The sequence below is a fragment of the Lissotriton helveticus genome, chromosome 6 (assembly GCF_964261635.1).
Source record: "Lissotriton helveticus chromosome 6, aLisHel1.1, whole genome shotgun sequence".
Classification (NCBI taxonomy): Eukaryota; Metazoa; Chordata; class Amphibia; order Caudata; family Salamandridae; genus Lissotriton; species Lissotriton helveticus.
The window spans coordinates 171,782,302-171,798,456 of record NC_136067.1 but is presented as its reverse complement, the minus strand read 5'-3'; the positions used below and the strand labels follow the sequence as shown (position 1 = coordinate 171,798,456).

The 16,155-nt window shown below is 47.7% G+C and overlaps 1 protein-coding gene across 4 annotated transcripts in view; it reads right to left on the bottom strand.

The window, feature by feature from the left end:
- The window catches only part of GATA4 (GATA binding protein 4), a 152,380-nt gene that overhangs the window by 127,210 nt on the left and 9,015 nt on the right, over nucleotides 1–16,155 (bottom strand). For 2 of the 4 annotated variants that reach the window (XM_078647575.1, XM_078647578.1), the window contains exon 2: nucleotides 6,880–8,361. In XM_078647575.1, the coding sequence (XP_078503701.1) occupies nucleotides 6,880–7,384 (505 nt within the window). In that variant the 5' untranslated portion in view covers nucleotides 7,385–8,361. Of the gene's footprint in view, nucleotides 1–6,879; nucleotides 8,362–12,729; nucleotides 13,722–16,155 lie in introns of those variants that run through there. The other 2 variants (XM_078647574.1, XM_078647576.1) reach the window with 2 other exon arrangements.

The following is a 16,155-nucleotide window of genomic DNA, read 5'->3' as shown; positions in this document are numbered from 1 at the left end:
CACTACTACCACCACCCCTAGTACTGCCACTATGAGCACTAATCGCATAATCGGTAGGACTATTACCACTTGTACTACCAATGTCAGTAGTACTGGTAATAAGAATACTAAAATCCTTATGACTACTTGTACTAAAGTGGAAAATGTTACCATAACTACTACTACTACTTCTAATATTATATAACTATCACTCTTAATAATACCGGTGTTAATAGTAGTACTAGAAGTTGTAGTACTGTTGTTACAAATGTCATTTTTTGCAGTATGTGCTACGAAAACTGAAAACAAGTGTTTTCTTATCATTATTAGCACTGTTACTTTCATTATTCTGTTCTCCATGCTAATATGTTACAGTACAGCAAATGATTCTAAAATCAACGCCACTGGAATTATCCGAATCTGCAGAGTCAGCGTTTTTTTTTTCATATTATGAATTTAGCACACTTGCCACATAATGCACCAACTGCTGCACCTTTGTAGATTTCAACAAAATATTATTTCTAGTTCCAAGGGATCAAAAGATACATAAAATTACTGGGCGTTGTGCAAACCTTTGCTAAGGCTAGCTGGTCACCTCTCTGTTGTAGATTGCTGTGCTCCGGTGTTAGACTGGTACTAACCAGGGACAATCTTTGACCAGCGTTGATAAGTGTTAAAATGACAAAATGGTGAAATAATGCCGTAGAGTGTGATATATTTTGCTGCATACGTCGCCTTTTTGTGCTGCATAATTTATGGAACCCCTCCCATTGCTTCGTAATTCCAGTAGCTATGTCAACAATCCACATATTAGTATTTGAGCTTCTAAGCACTTAATTCAGGGTGAACGCCTGTTCACCACTGCTTGTGTGTGGGGGCAGAGCATAAATGAAGGTCCAGATACACTATGGGTGAGAGTGCAAAGATTTGCTTACTTGTATTAATAATATATACTACTAAGTGCTTAGGCGATAGTGATCTGGCTCTGTAATATGCCTTGTAAGCCTCACAACAAAACCCAGATTAATAATGACAGGGTGAGAACACACAGGTGGCTTGGTGTCCTGCTCGAAAGCTGTGTGTGTACAAAGGGGGTGATGGTCGGGGGGAGGGGTACACACACTGGTATGGCGGTTGCCCCGTCTGCATGCAGATGCTGAACTGGGCAATACACTCACATGCTGAGGACATGGAATCTTCCACTCTCATCGGTGGTGACATGGAATCTACCACTCTCATCAGTGGGGGCATGGAATCTACCACTCTCATCAGTGCGGTGGTAACTGGTTGCAGGGCTGAGCAGTGACGCAACTGCAATGTGTTTTTATCTAGCTTTTCCTGATGCATATGTTACTATAATAGGCGGTGATGGTACACCATTTGCTGAGCTCAGTAATATGGAAGGCAGCATCGACCTAACCGGGAGGAAAGCTCAAGACCTGCAAATCACAGGAGGTGAAAGTGGCGAGTGTTAAATCAGAGTATCATAGCGCCAGTTCTTTCAGAAATAAGGTTACTGGACAAATTAACCTCTCTTCTCACTCTCTGTCTCTTGCACTGTCTCCATGTCAGGTTCCCCAAGACAGTGGCTCTTGTGCTTGCCTGAAGGGGAGAGACAGCCGAGTTTTTAGAGCACTGGGTAGTAAATCCGCACAATGTTTGCCAGGGCCAGTAGGGTTCCAGGTCTGTCATGGAACCACAATGGTAGATTACAAGAGCGTATAGGGTCTGATTAACAAGATAAATTACACTGAAGGTTTATGTGGCAATACCAATGAAAAGGAACTTCCAGAACCAACAACCTGCCACCCAAATATCATCCCACCCGAGTACCACTGAACAGTACAATTATAATCTTTTTACTTTGAAGAGCCAACAAAATTGAGTGCCCGGCACCCACACATCAATAGCAAATAAGATTCATTGTAATTTATAATAACCAAACCAATTTCTTGCAGTGTTTATACCATCCGCCTCTTGAAGCATTAAGTAAAAACGAATCAGGGTATATTTTACTGCCCTAGCCTCTGTGAAATAAGTAGAAGATGTATTCGAGGTATAGTAGTTAAGTAGGTTTATTGATGAAGTAGAAGTCCTCAGTACAGGATTACAGAAAGCCCCACCAGGAGCAGCTCCCTTGCTGCTCAGCCCTTTCTTACCAACATTCCACTGTTCACCCACACTGGCTGAGCAGCAAGACAGATAAACAGGGAAGATGCATTGCACTTAAACCAAGATACAACACTCTGCCAGCCTGCCCCTAAGAAAGGTGTCCTTTGAATCGCACGTGTTAATATCCCCAGTCCCAGTGCGTGTCCCTCTGCGCACTCACGCGCTCTCCGAATAGAGAGTGCGCCACCTGGTGCGCGGCTGCCTAGGTGACACGCTGCGAGCCAATCACGAGCGCCCATAGACGCACACCTCATACGTCACACATCTGCCCTACGCCACGGGCACGTCTCCGTTGTAAACCGTATCCCGGAAGCACAAGCTCACGTTTCCGGTCTGATACGTTTATTTCTGAATTGGTAGATACCAAGAGACGGCACCGCACTGGGTGTATCTTTCACATCACTGGAAGCTTTTGTAGCAGCGGCACTCATCTTTTAATGCATCTTAGAGAGGCCATCTACTACATTAATAATTCTATTGGCCGCTTTCGTGCGACGCACTTTTATCAGCATTATTCTAATTAGAACCATGCTTCTTCTATCTTTACCTTTACGGGTATTCTATTAAAAGGCGGCATCGTTAAAAGTATCAAATGATATCAACTAGCTTTAATTCACACCCTACTCCTTGAAGTACGATGCATTCCCAAAAAACAAACTTCCTAAATAAACCACCGACGCATACAATCTGCCTCAGCACAGTTTAGTACAAAAGGGGGTGGTGATGGACGGAGCATCTGAACCAATCAAACACTCACACCCAGTCAAAAGATCTGGGTCCCCCCCCCCCCTCAGCACAGTCTAGGCTCCGAATTCAGAAAAGTGTTCATATGTAATATTTCGAACAATAATAACAATAACGACAGCAATAACAATAGTAATACTAATATTACTATCAATGCAATTATGACACTTCTACTACTACTACCATTACTACTATTTGTACTATTGTTACATGTCGGATGTGTTGCGAAAATAAAAGATGTTGGTGTTTGCTTCTCCCACCACAATCCCACATCCTTTGCCTGAATCTGCTTAAATAGAAACCCGCCTCGGTGGATCTTTGGGCGCTTGGTAATAAAATTGTTATATAGCGCTTATAAGCCACTTCTGCCATTTCGAAGGTCTAATTATTAGCCAGTACCATTAACCAATGCAATGCAACTAATAAATGGGTCTATAACCAAGCACGTTACTAGTTTTATCAAATGTTGCCCTGCTTGGACTGGTCGGGGAATTTAAGTAGTATTTGGTGTAGCAAGGAGCGCGCGTTCTCCGTGTGCGTTATAAATGTGCGCTTCACTTGCACGACGAAGGAGCCGTTTAATAAATGTGGGAACTTCCAAACTGACATCAACACACAAGTGCGTGAAACAAACCCGCAGGAAAACCGGCACTTCAGGTTTTATAGAGTCAACAGTTACGATGCACATGGAAATGTTGGTTTGTTGTGTGCGCTGTTTAACGTTACAACGAGGCGACCTTAGGGAATCCCATCCCAAAAAAATGAGATATACTTAGTTCATCACAAACAAGCGCACGCCCACAGACAGGCATACACACACAGTCAAATTTAAAAGTACTCACACACTCACTGACACACACAGAAAGACAATACAGAGACGCAAACAGGTACAGAAACAAAGACTCCCCACACGCACAGTCACACACAAATAATACATTCAAAATTAAGTGTGCGGACACACACGGGCGCACATATGCACAGACACATATGCAATACAAACACGCATAAAACACACACATAAAAATAGACGTCCACACGCACAGCTACACACTGACACACACACACAAACATTCAGCCTTAAGTACTGAGACACACACTGACGCACACACAGAAAGATACAAATACAGGCACGTATAGAGGTAAAGAAAAATAGACTCGCCCACACGTACAGTCGCGCACAAATACACACTGGCAAACCCACAAATACATTCAAACGTAAGTACGCAGACACACAGGGACGCACAGAAAACAGAAGGATGTGCAATACAAACACGCATCCTGAAAAATCTATTTCCCCGCACACACAATCACGCACAAATACATCCTGACACACACACAAATACATTCAAACTTATGCACAGACACATTGGCGTACACACAGACACACAACGCAATACACAAACAGGCAATTCAAGGACATTAAGTGAAACCTACATTTGTAAACGTGTATTGTAAAGAGACATGCATGTTCACGTGCTCATGTAAGCAAATCATGTAACTTGATGTGGATTATGCATATGTCTGATGGGTGGTTTGGGCGAGCTCCACTTCTGAAGTTAAGACTACAGACACAATCCACAACACATTATCACAATACACAGAGACAGACTCAAAATCACAAGCAGACACTTCTCCCTAAACGATTATCTGTCCGATGAGTCTGGGTGCCTTTCATTGCTCGAGTACTTTACCTGCTGTGAGCCATTTTTACCAACGTGCGCGTGACGTCTGAGTCCTCGGGGCCCTGTGTACTTCTGTCTACACTACAGAATACCTTTTACAAACACCCGACAACACCCTGAGCAGCAGACGCGCGCATTGTTAGTCACCTTTGGTAGATCGGAGACAGCACCACCTCACAAGCATCTCATCTGTGCTGCTGTGTGCTCCCTTCTCTCACCTGAGTGTTAATGAGCTGAGCTACTGAGCTAGGAAGGACCAGGTCCCCCGCATGGGACCACTAGGGTTTTTAGCTGCTACCAACGTAGAAAAAAAAGGAACTATGTGGACACTGCGTTATTTATTGCTCTGTTCTTTCGATAAAGCCGGTATTGTTATTGTTGCTATTATTGCGATTAGTGGTAGCATTAACTACGACAATACATAAAAAATAATAGTTATAACGTTACCAACATTACTACTATTACTAATAATGCATGTTTGTAGATGTAATGCATTTAAAAGAGGCTTTTGTTAAAAATGAACTGAACTCGACTGGAGAATTTTGTTATGTGCCTTACCATCTTTCCTGCTACTTATACAAACAAAATTCCAGGCCTTCAGTTATCTTCTAAAATGAAGCCTCCAAACTGCTTACGCTCCCTCCCCGTTCTTTCAAATATTCAACACAGTGTAAAACAAAACATTGCTATTTAGTGGCACGCACAAGTTTATCAACATCAACACTTCTATAGTGAACGCGCGTGCACCTGTGACAGACAAATCAATCTGCACGAGTCCTTTCGGAGTGATGAGAATACAGCGCTCGTGGCTTCACTGTTCAGTGTTCACACTCTGGGAATGTTGGTTGCCGGGGCCTGCTCCGGTGTCAGCTGCAGGCCTCAACAGTAATCCGACTGCAGCGTCATTCACAGAAAGTCCGAGGCGCGAGTAACGGCGCGAGCTGGGCCCGCAGCGTCAAGCGCGAGGCAGAGAGCGAGCGCAGAGCGGTGCATTTACAGATTCACGCAGACAGTCCGCGCAGGAGCGCGCAATGCGTCCTCACGCACGGCCCTTCCCCCTCCTCCTACTAAACGATTACATCAGCAAAAATAACTCTGAGGGCTTTATTTACAAGCCCCTTGCGCCACTTTTGCGTCATTTTTCACATGGGAAAAGTGACGTACAGGTGGCGCAAGGGGCTTGTAAATTGCCCTTAACACTACAGCTAATAACAATTAATAAGAATATTGCGGTTACTACTATTGTTACTACCACTAATAATAATAATGATAATGATAAATAATGTAATCATCCTAGTGGGACACAGATGAGGGATGATGATCATGATTATCTTATTAGTAATATACAACTATTATATAGTGATGATCATAATCCTTATCGTCATCCTTTATCATCATCTTTGTCCAGCTGTTTACAATCAATAGTTGTATTAGCAGTAGTAAGAACACAATATTTTTTATTAGTGATAATAGTAACAACGATGAATAATATTATTCATCATCGCCGCGGTCTCGCTGGGAGAATTGTGTTGTTTATAATCAGCAGTAAAAAAAAGCACTAACAAGAATAAGAAGCATCTTTACCCATTGTCATCAATAGGGTGAGGATTGAGCAAGTAGTCATATTGATAATATCAATAATCTAACCCATAACTTAAGGATTATCCACATTGATATTACAAACGTAGACTTTGAGTCCTGTTTTTGATATCAATGACAGGCAAAATAAGAACAAGTAATGTGTAATATCAATCACCACAATGACAAAAATAATAACGTTAATAACAAAACGATAGCTCTAAGCGACTGCGTTGATAACATCTTTTCAATGGGCATTATTGTTATTAATTCTTGTGCAAAATAACGAGCTTAGTAATATTATGAGCGCCCTGACATTAATAATATAAAATCCATGTACAAGTATTTTTGTGATGAACCCCTACCATTTACATTATTGGAACACAAATATTTCAATATCATCGCTTGTAATAGCAGCAGTACATCAGAATAATATTAATAACGATTATCTTTATTATTATTATTATTTTCCCTTACCCTTGCATAAATTGGGGTACCAGGTCCCTGGTTAATAATAATAATTATCAAAACAATAATAACAATAATTAATATAATATTTTCTCCATACTTAGGTTGGGGTGCCGTGCCCCTGGTTAATAATCATAATGTTATATTAATGCAATCATGATAATCATAATAATGTGTTCCTTACCTAGGTTGGGGTGCCGGGACACTGGATAATAATAATATACAATAATAACAATATAATATTAATGTTCCTTACCGAGGCTGGGGTACCGGGCCGCTCCGGGGGTCCCGCGGCCCTGCAGGTTCTGCAGCATGGGGCTCTCGAAGGGGGACGAGGTCCAGGGGCCCCCCATGTCCGGGCTGACGTAGGCCTGGTAGGGGCTGGGGTAGGACCCGGCCAGGCCCCGGCTGAACTGGTCCCTGCCGTTGGTGGAGAGCGCCAGCGAGGTGCTGTAGCCCCCCTCCCGGGGCGAGGCCGTGCTGATCGGGGGGCTGGAGGCGAAGGAGAAGCGGGAGGGCCCCGAGGGGCCCGGGCTGTAGACGGGGGGCTCCGAGCCGGGCTGGCCCCACACGCTGTGCCCGGAGCCGGCCTGCTGCGAGGAGCCCCCGCCCTGGAGGTACGGCAGGCTGGGCAGGATGGAGCTCACCCTGGTGGTGGGCACGTACACCGGGGAGGCGGCCGAGGGGCTGTGCATGAAAGAGCCGGGCCCCTCGTAGGACGGGGGGCCGTGGGTAGACGCCATGGAGAGGCCCTGATACATGCCTGCAAGAGACCCGGGCCGCCGGCAGGGCAGGGGCCCTCTCCACGCGCAGGGGTCCTTGGATCCGGGTCAGGGTAAGGGCCCTCTCCGCGCGCAGGGGTCCTTGGATCCGGGTCAGGGCAGGGGCCCTCTCCACGCACAGGGTCCTGGGATACTCCAAATGCAGGGTTTGTAAGATACTTTCTGAGTGACCAGCAGGGCCTCCCTCCTCACTGAGTCAACGCCTCCAGGCGCTATCCCAGATCCTTGTAGCTCAGTTGTTGGCAGCTGGGCCCTTCTCCTCGCCGTGAGGAGGGGGTCCTTCCAGATACAGTCCCTGCGTCTCGGCGCTCAGCCGGGAGACAGCTTGGCACTTCCCTCCCCGGAGCCTGGTCCTCCCAGGTACGCCCTTAGGTAACTCAGAAGGCTTCACACTACTGGGGGTGGGGGCCTTCAAGGCGCAGCGTCAGAGAGTTTAGTTGGCAGACAACCAATCCTTTGACGTGCAATCCTGGATGTTGGCGCCCAGCTGATGCACAGATGACCCTCTGCTCAAGGTGTGAGAGGCCCCCTGAGCTGCAGTCTAAACCTCGCGGCTCAGGTGCTGCCCCGCTGGGCCCCTCGTGGCCTCAGATCCTTATAAGCTGAGCAGGGGCAGATCTGCGTCTCTGCAGGGCCCAGGTTCTCCGTAAACTCGGTTGGGTCACAGCAGGGCCTCTCCCCCCGCGGTGACCATGATGCTGTGAGATTAATAGCTCAGCTACTGATAAATGACCGGGACTTCCTCCTCAGTCTGGCCCCGGCTTCCAGTGACTCCAGGAATCTTGTATCCGTACCAGAGTTCCATGCGGGTTCCTCTGACACCGGACCTCCGAGTGCGTGCGCCCAAGATCACACAGTTGTCGAGGCACAGTTAAAGGCTGCTCGTCTCCCCTTGCCGCTTCCAAGTTTAAAACCGCCTAGTCTCCTCCCCTCGCCGTCCAGCGGGCTCCAGGCACCTAGAAAAGAGAAGGGGAGACGCTGAGACCGGCCCTGGCTTCAAGTCAGAAGAGATAACGAGGTTATAGGGGCTTGTCTGGGCCCCTGGAGGCGAGAGACGCAGCACCGCCGCCTTCCCAGGGGCCAGGGTGGCCCGTCTGTCTGTCTACAGGCCCGCCGCCCCCTGTGTGATGCTAATGCTCCCCCTTTGAAGTGAAACCCCAACAAGCGCGGGGCAGAGGTACAACAATACAGGTGAGGTCAGGAGGGGATAATTGGGGTAAACGCCAACCCTGATGGAATTACTGCAGAGTGTATCTGATAAACACGGGTGATTGTGTCAGCTCTCGGGCCCACCCCGGCCTCTGCACAGCAGCAAACAGCGTCCTGACGTAACTCAGAAGATACACGTAGCGCTACATTAAACAAAAAACCTCAACCAATCATAAAACCTCAAAAGCTCCCCTCTGGAGGAAAACAGCTTGTATTTACGTAAACTAAAACTCTATTTTAAGTTTGTTGTCCTTGCTTTAATTAAAGGGAGTTTTAGTAAAAATAGCAAAATTTATTTTAGTGAGAACATAATATTCCTATTAAAGATTTGATTTATCTACCCAAAATAGATCTAACTAGGGACCTTGAGGTTAATAAAATACTATTATATTTTACTTTTCATGGAGAGAATGCTCGTTGTACAGAGGGTTTTTAGGTTTTTAACATTTATATGTATTGCCAGGTTTCGAGACTAATTAGCTACCAGGAAGGCAAAGAAACGGAGCACACAATGACCCCAGCGTCCCATCCGATGAAATGCACGATGAATGACAACGTCATGCCTCTGAATATGAACACATAATTCATATTATGACGTCACCTCGGTGAAATAAGGGGTTTGAAACTACTCGTCGTGTAATATTTTATGCGGATGTGCAGACTGTAACGTGCTATTTATTACCCTCGTTTACATGGGAGGGGGCTAAGCCCCAGTAGAGGGGGCTCGTGATAACCCTCCCTCCACCACCCCAGCAATCGTAATAATAAATAGCATATTACATGGTATGCACCAACATACGCAGTCTGTGCTATCCCGCCTTAATGTGCATTGGTTATAAAAAGTAATTTAGCCTAAAATAGGAATTAAGGGGATAGATTTAAGATAACATCATACTGAAGAAACCTCGTGACAGAATTAGGTTTTCCTGTCCGAAATCATAGTAAGATGCCACTTGTGAGGCAGCAAACGTGTTTTCTTGTGTACCTTTCTATATAGTAATAAATGTGTGAATTTATGGTGTTTTTTTAGTGCACTGGTTCTCAGTATTAAGTGTTAATTATGAGGTCAAATTTGTTTTTTTACTGCAGACCTTTGCCATTGTCAGAACTACTAGGATTGCGCGATGTGCAGAATCAAATCATGCAGCAAGGTAATCGAAATCTGGAGCAAAAATGACAAATTATGTGGCACATTCTATGGAATTCTTATTTTCATGCATTGGAGCTGGCAACCACATTTTTTGTTAAATAGGCAAATTATGTGGTAAATGCAGTGAATTCATAATCATGCGGAGAAAACTGTAACCATAGACTTGCTTAAAACCACAGGCCCTCTGATTCATTATTGTATTAACAACTTATTCATGAAAGGTAAAAAAATAAACCTTCAATATACTGATCCCAATCTTTGCCCATTGTTAACTAGGTTTTCTGGAAACGTTTCTCAAGCTAACTCTTTCAAAATATATATCTAAAATAAAAAATACATAAAGAGTACCAAGTAATATGGCTCTGTACTACTTCCTTCTCAGATTCTGGTGACATTTGCAGACTTCCCGACCTTTGGTCTTGTGGTGCATAATGCACTCAATGCCAATATTGGACCTGGTAGAGGATCGATGTTATGCACAATATATTTATATATATATATATGCATATAGACATTATATATGTATATCGATGTTTTCTACATACATACACAAAAGTATACACATGAAGAGGGGTGTTTAATTTATATATATACATGTGTGTGAACACACACAACACACACACACACACACACATATATATATATACAGACATACATATGTATGTGTATTTATATATATATATATATATATGTGTGTGTGTGTCCACACACACGTGTATATATAAATTAAACACCTCCTGCAGTGTATACTTTTGTGTATGTATGTAGAAAACATCGATATACATATTTAATGTGTATGTGCATATATATATATATATATATATATATATATATATATATATATATATGTGTGTATATATATATATATATAATATATATGAAACACCCATTTGAATATCTACTCTTGTGAGTATGTATATAGTAAACATCTACACTTCTGTCTGTGTGAGTAGGTGTGTTTCTTTACTAGCAGCTTACAAGAAAAAAACACTCGTTTTAATGGGTGAGCAAACTGTACCATTTACCTTAAAACGAGTCAAGTGCAGCCAGGATAAAAGTCACTACCTACTGCGAATGAATGAAATTATTACTGTATTTAGGTCCTTTCAGCCTAAAGAGGCAGCGTTGCACTTTCACTCCTGTCACTTAGGGGATGAAATAAATGGATTACAATGAACCTCAATAATCGAAACAGCGCTAAGTGGGCGGGCGTTGTATGTGTGTTATCTGTATGTGTAGAACCAGAACTCACCCCACCCTCCCACAGTCTGAGACAGCCAGAGGTTCAATAAACTGTGCACATTCGTATTCAAAGCCATCCGGCCATTCATCCATCCAGTCCGTTCACCCATTCATTCACGCATGCGCACAGACGACTAAGCACCCATTATGGCTATTGAGCAGGTCTCGGCGTGACCGGGGCGAGGGTGAGGGCAGGACATCCCGTGTGAAGCCACAGCGGGAGGGGGCGGGAGGGTGCACCGCACACTGTGGTGCAGAAGCCATTCCTGCTAGCAAAGTAGCGACCTCCACACGCCACGCGTGTGGTACATAAATAAATAAAGACCGTCAATATGGGCATTCGGCCTAAGCGGTATACTGATGGTTAAGGGCCGTGCCGTCCAATCTCAGAGGCGCGCGTCGTTATTATGAAGACTTACGACAGAGTGTGTGTAGGGGGGGGGGGGGGGGGGGCGGCAGCGTGGGTGGGTAGCTAGGTACTTGTAACGGGGGCATTTGGGGAAAAGGGACGGTGGTGGCAGGGCAGAACTTATCTGTGATTATTTCAAGCTGACAAACACCTTCCCCTGACACCCCTCCGCCTCTCAGTGCCAATTCGGAATGCAATGGGGGGAGATAACTGCGAGATAAACAGAAACTCTCGGCAGGGCGCGGCGTCAGGGAAGCCGGGGTGAGGTGCAGAGGGGAGGAGGTATGAAGTGCAGGCACTCCGGGTGAGGTGCAGAGGGGAGGAGATATGAAGTGCAGGCACTCCGGGTGAGGTGCATTGGGGAGGAGGTATGAAGTGCAGGCACTCCGGGTGAGGTGCAGAGGGGAGGAGGTATGAAGTGCAGGCATTCGGGATGAAGTGCAGTGTGGAGGAGGTATGAACTGCAGGCACTCCGGGTGAGGTGCAGAGGGGAGGAGGTATGAAGTGCAGGCACTCCGGGTGAGGTGCAGAGGGGAGGAGGTATGAAGTGCAGGCACTCCGGGTGAGGTGCAGAGGGGAGGAGGTATGAAGTGCAGGCTCTCGGGGTGAGGTGCATTGGGGAGGAGGTATGAAGTGCAGGCACTCCGGGTGAGGGGCAGTGTGGAAGAGGTATGAAGTGCAGGCACTCCGGGTGAAGTGCAGTGTGGAGGAGGTATGAACTGCAGGCACTCCGGGTGAGGTGCAGAGGGGAGGAGGTATGAAGTGCAGGCACTCCGGGTGAGGTGCAGAGGGGAGGAGGTATGAAGTGCAGGCACTCCGGGTGAGGTGCAGAGGGGAGGAGGTATGAAGTGCAGGCTCTCGGGGTGAGGTGCATTGGGGAGGAGGTATGAAGTGCAGGCACTCCGGGTGAGGTGCATTGGGGAGGAGGTATGAAGTGCAGGCACTCCGGGTGAGGTGCAGAGGGGAGAAGGTATGAAGTGCAGGCACTCCGGGTGAGGTGCAGAGGGGAGGAGGTATGAAGTGCAGGCATTCGGGATGAAGTGCAGTGTGGAGGAGGTATGAACTGCAGGCACTCCGGGTGAGGTGCAGAGGGGAGGAGGTATGAAGTGCAGGCACTCCGGGTGAGGTGCAGAGGGGAGGAGGTATGAAGTGCAGGCACTCCGGGTGAGGGGCAGTGTGGAAGAGGGCCCCGTCCACACAGGTGCACTGATGACGCCACCGGTGGGGAGAGGAGCCTCATCCCCACAGGTGCACTGTTGACATGTCAAGGGTGGGGAGAGGAACGTTCCAGCTGAAGGTAAGGAGCGCACATACCTTGACAAATGCGCGATATCACGTAGGGTGGTCCCTGGGGTCACGGGCCTGGTGTGCCCTTCCGGGGCATTAGACCCACGCCGGCTCCGCTGCCGCTCTTGGGTCTGGTCCAGAAGCCCCTGGGCCTCCTCCCTCCGCCCCCTCGGGTCTTGCGCTGGTCAAGATACCCCTGGCTCTGACCTGCTGGTGTGGCCTGCTTCTGGACTTCCAAGAGCCTCCGGCCTGGCTGCCGGCCCCAGGACACTCCTGGTTCAGCCTGTCCTGGCAGAAGCAGCCTTGGACCCGTTGCCGGCCCCCATGAACCTCCTTGTTCGGTCAGGATCCCCCTGGTTCGGTCAGGACCCTCCTGGTTCGGTCAGGAACCTCCTGGTTCGGTCAGGACCCCCCTGGTTCGGTCAGGACCCCCTGATTCGGTCAGTACCCCCTGGTTCGGTCAGGAACCTTCTGGTTCGGTCAGGACCCTCCTGGTTCGGTCAGGACCCTACTGGTTCGGTCAGGACCCCCCTGGTTCGGTCAGGACCCTCCTGGTCCAGCCCTGTCCGGCAGTCTTGGATCCGCTGCTGGCCTCAGGAGTCCCCTTGGTTCCGCCTGGGTCCCTGCTGGCTCCCTGGCGCCCCCTGGGTTGGCACCGGTCCTGGCAGTCTCTGGCCCCGGACCCGCCCTGGCCCTCGGCTCGGGCTGCGGGGGTGTCAGTGCCCGGCGCCCTGGCAGTCAGCAGCTCTACCTCTTCGGGATGCTCGGCCGCGGATCCGCGACCGCCCCCGCCTCCAGGCCTGTTCCCTCTCTTCCCTCCTCCCCGGGGTGGCGGCTCTCCCCCCTGTCACGTGGGGGCCCTATCTGTTGCACCATCGGCCGGCGCCAGCATCACTGCTGCTAAAAACCCGCAGCAGCCAAAGTCCAGCCAGTGCGCTGCTGGAAACTCAAATATGTATCCAAGGCTGCGCGGGCGGCCACGCCGGTGCCCTCACCCCTCTCGGGAGGGGGCAAGGGACAGGGCAGGCTAGGTGTGCCAACCACACACGTGCTAATATCAGGGGCAAGAGGCAAGATGGGTAAGACTTCCCACACACGTGCCACCATCAGGGGCAAGGGACAGGGCAAACTGCGGATGCCCTACCACGCTCGTGCCAATATCGGGCGCAGGGGACAGGACTACCCAGGATATATCCAGAGGTCGAAGTTGGCGGGATCGATTGGGAACGTCGTTCAAAAACTCTTTTTAATTTTGCCAAAACAGTTTCCATACTTTTTATAGAAAAATCCCCGTTCCTGACCCCGTGAATGCCAATCTTGGTTTGCCAAAGCCTGGAAGAAAAGGAGGGGAAGGGGGGTGGGGGGGGGGGGGGGGCTCATACGAAGCAGGTAACAGGGACCGACACCCAAAGAAGAAGCACGCCTTCTAGCCCTGGTGTCTATTTTCATCCCCCCCCCCCTCGGCCCTGCCCCCCCACTCCCAAAACCAACCCCACTCTCACCGAACCTGCACCCGCTGCACCCAGGCTCAGAGCTCCCGCTGAATGCACTTCGACCACTGGGTGCACCCTGCCCTCCCACGTGCCAGCATCCGTGGCAAGGGGCATTGACATGACACGGTAGGTATACCATGCCCTCATACGTGCCAACCTCAAGGGCAGGGACAGGACAAGCTGTGTGCACCCTGCCCTCCACCATTCCAACATCTGGAGACACCCGAGGGGGGTTCGCTCTCCTCGCCATTTTCTCATTGGAGGAGTATTTTAGGAGGAATAAATAGAAAAAATAGAACGTATCCTACTAAACACATTTGACCCATGTGCAAAATATTCATCTTTCCACTTATGTCAGGGTGGGTCAGTAAAATATTAATCTTTCCAGTTATGTCGAGGTGAGTCTGTAATATATTTATATTTCAAGTTATGTCAGGGTGGGTCTGTAATTTATATTTCAAGTTATGTCAGGGTGGGTCTGTAATTTATATTTCAAGTTATGTCAGGGTGGGTCTGTAATTTATATTTCAAGTTATGTCAGGGTGGGTCTGTAAAATATTCATCTTTCAAGTCAGGTCAGGGTGGGTCTGTGAGTTAAACGCTCCTCACCCCGCGTCTGCAGTGATCGGAGGGTCAGTGTCCTAATTTCATCGAGGTCCACGCAGCCTTCTAAGGTCCGTAAATTGTGCATGTAGCACCTGCTTCGGCCTATATAGCGCCATTTAAAGAAAAAACACGCGAGGTGTACCGCTGCCCCATGCACTTCAGTTTGAAGAAAAAGTAGAGCTGGGCGGAATTTCAATGACACCGGAGTAAAGAGAGTAGTTTCGATAATACCGCATTTTATTCTTCAAGGCGGAATTATTGTTAATAACATGATTATCCCTGCTTGGGTGGTAAAGAGCAATTTTGAGGGGAAATCGCACAGTAAAAGTACCTTTAGTGCTGGCTATTCGTGTTCTGCTGCATTTAGCGCTATTTCTTAGCCCAAAATGCATTCTCGGGCCCATTTTTGGCTAAGAAATGGTGTTAAATGCAGAATTACTCTTCTCCTGTAATTATGCGGAATCTCACAGAATTCTTGGGTAATTCGGTGTGATTACACTGCACTGAATGACACGCCTTACGCCCACCCTTCAAAAAGCCCCTTTTTGGGTCCTCTCAAACCATGGCACATTCTTAAGGTTTCAACTCCAAAAGCAGAGACGTTGAAACATCACCCATTGTGCGTGAGTCTCACACCTTTGTGCACCTCACTGTGGACGGCCATCGTTTTTTAATAGAGTCTCAGCCCTGGCCCCGCCCACAAAGATACTGTTAAAACCTGAAGGTTGCCAGCATCCCTACAGTTTATTTCTCGTGCAGTCTGTGGCCGGAATCTCTGTGTGGCCCCCACCTACACCCTGAGGAGTCTGTGAGGTTGGGCCCAGCTGCCACCCTACAATCTTACTCCTAACTCATGCTTTGGAAGGGTTTTGGAGAATGGTAGAAGGGGGCGGATACCAGGGAATGTGGAATTGTTACTTTGCTTCCACCACCTACCGATAGGCATGGCCACCGGGGTGATGGTATTGTATGGCTGCAGCAATTTTTGCATTTTTATAGATTTGCCACATTTGTCACATAATCCATCAACCACTGCAGAATCTGCAGATTTTAACAAAAACATGTTTCTAGCCCAAACGGGTCAAAAGTTATACAAATACAGTGACATCTGTTGCTGCGCAGTGGAAGGTCACTGGCACAGTTGGACTGGCCACTTTTCTGTTGCTTATTGCTATATATGGGTGTTAAAGTGGGCCTACAGGGATGCAGCTAACACCCAGGTAGTAATAACACGTTTTAAATTGACAAAATAATGAAGTAATACTATCACAATTGTACCTTTTCTTGCTACATAATTTACTCAAAGCTGCCACATAATTCCAGCGGCCCTGCCTACATGTAGGTGGGTGCTGGA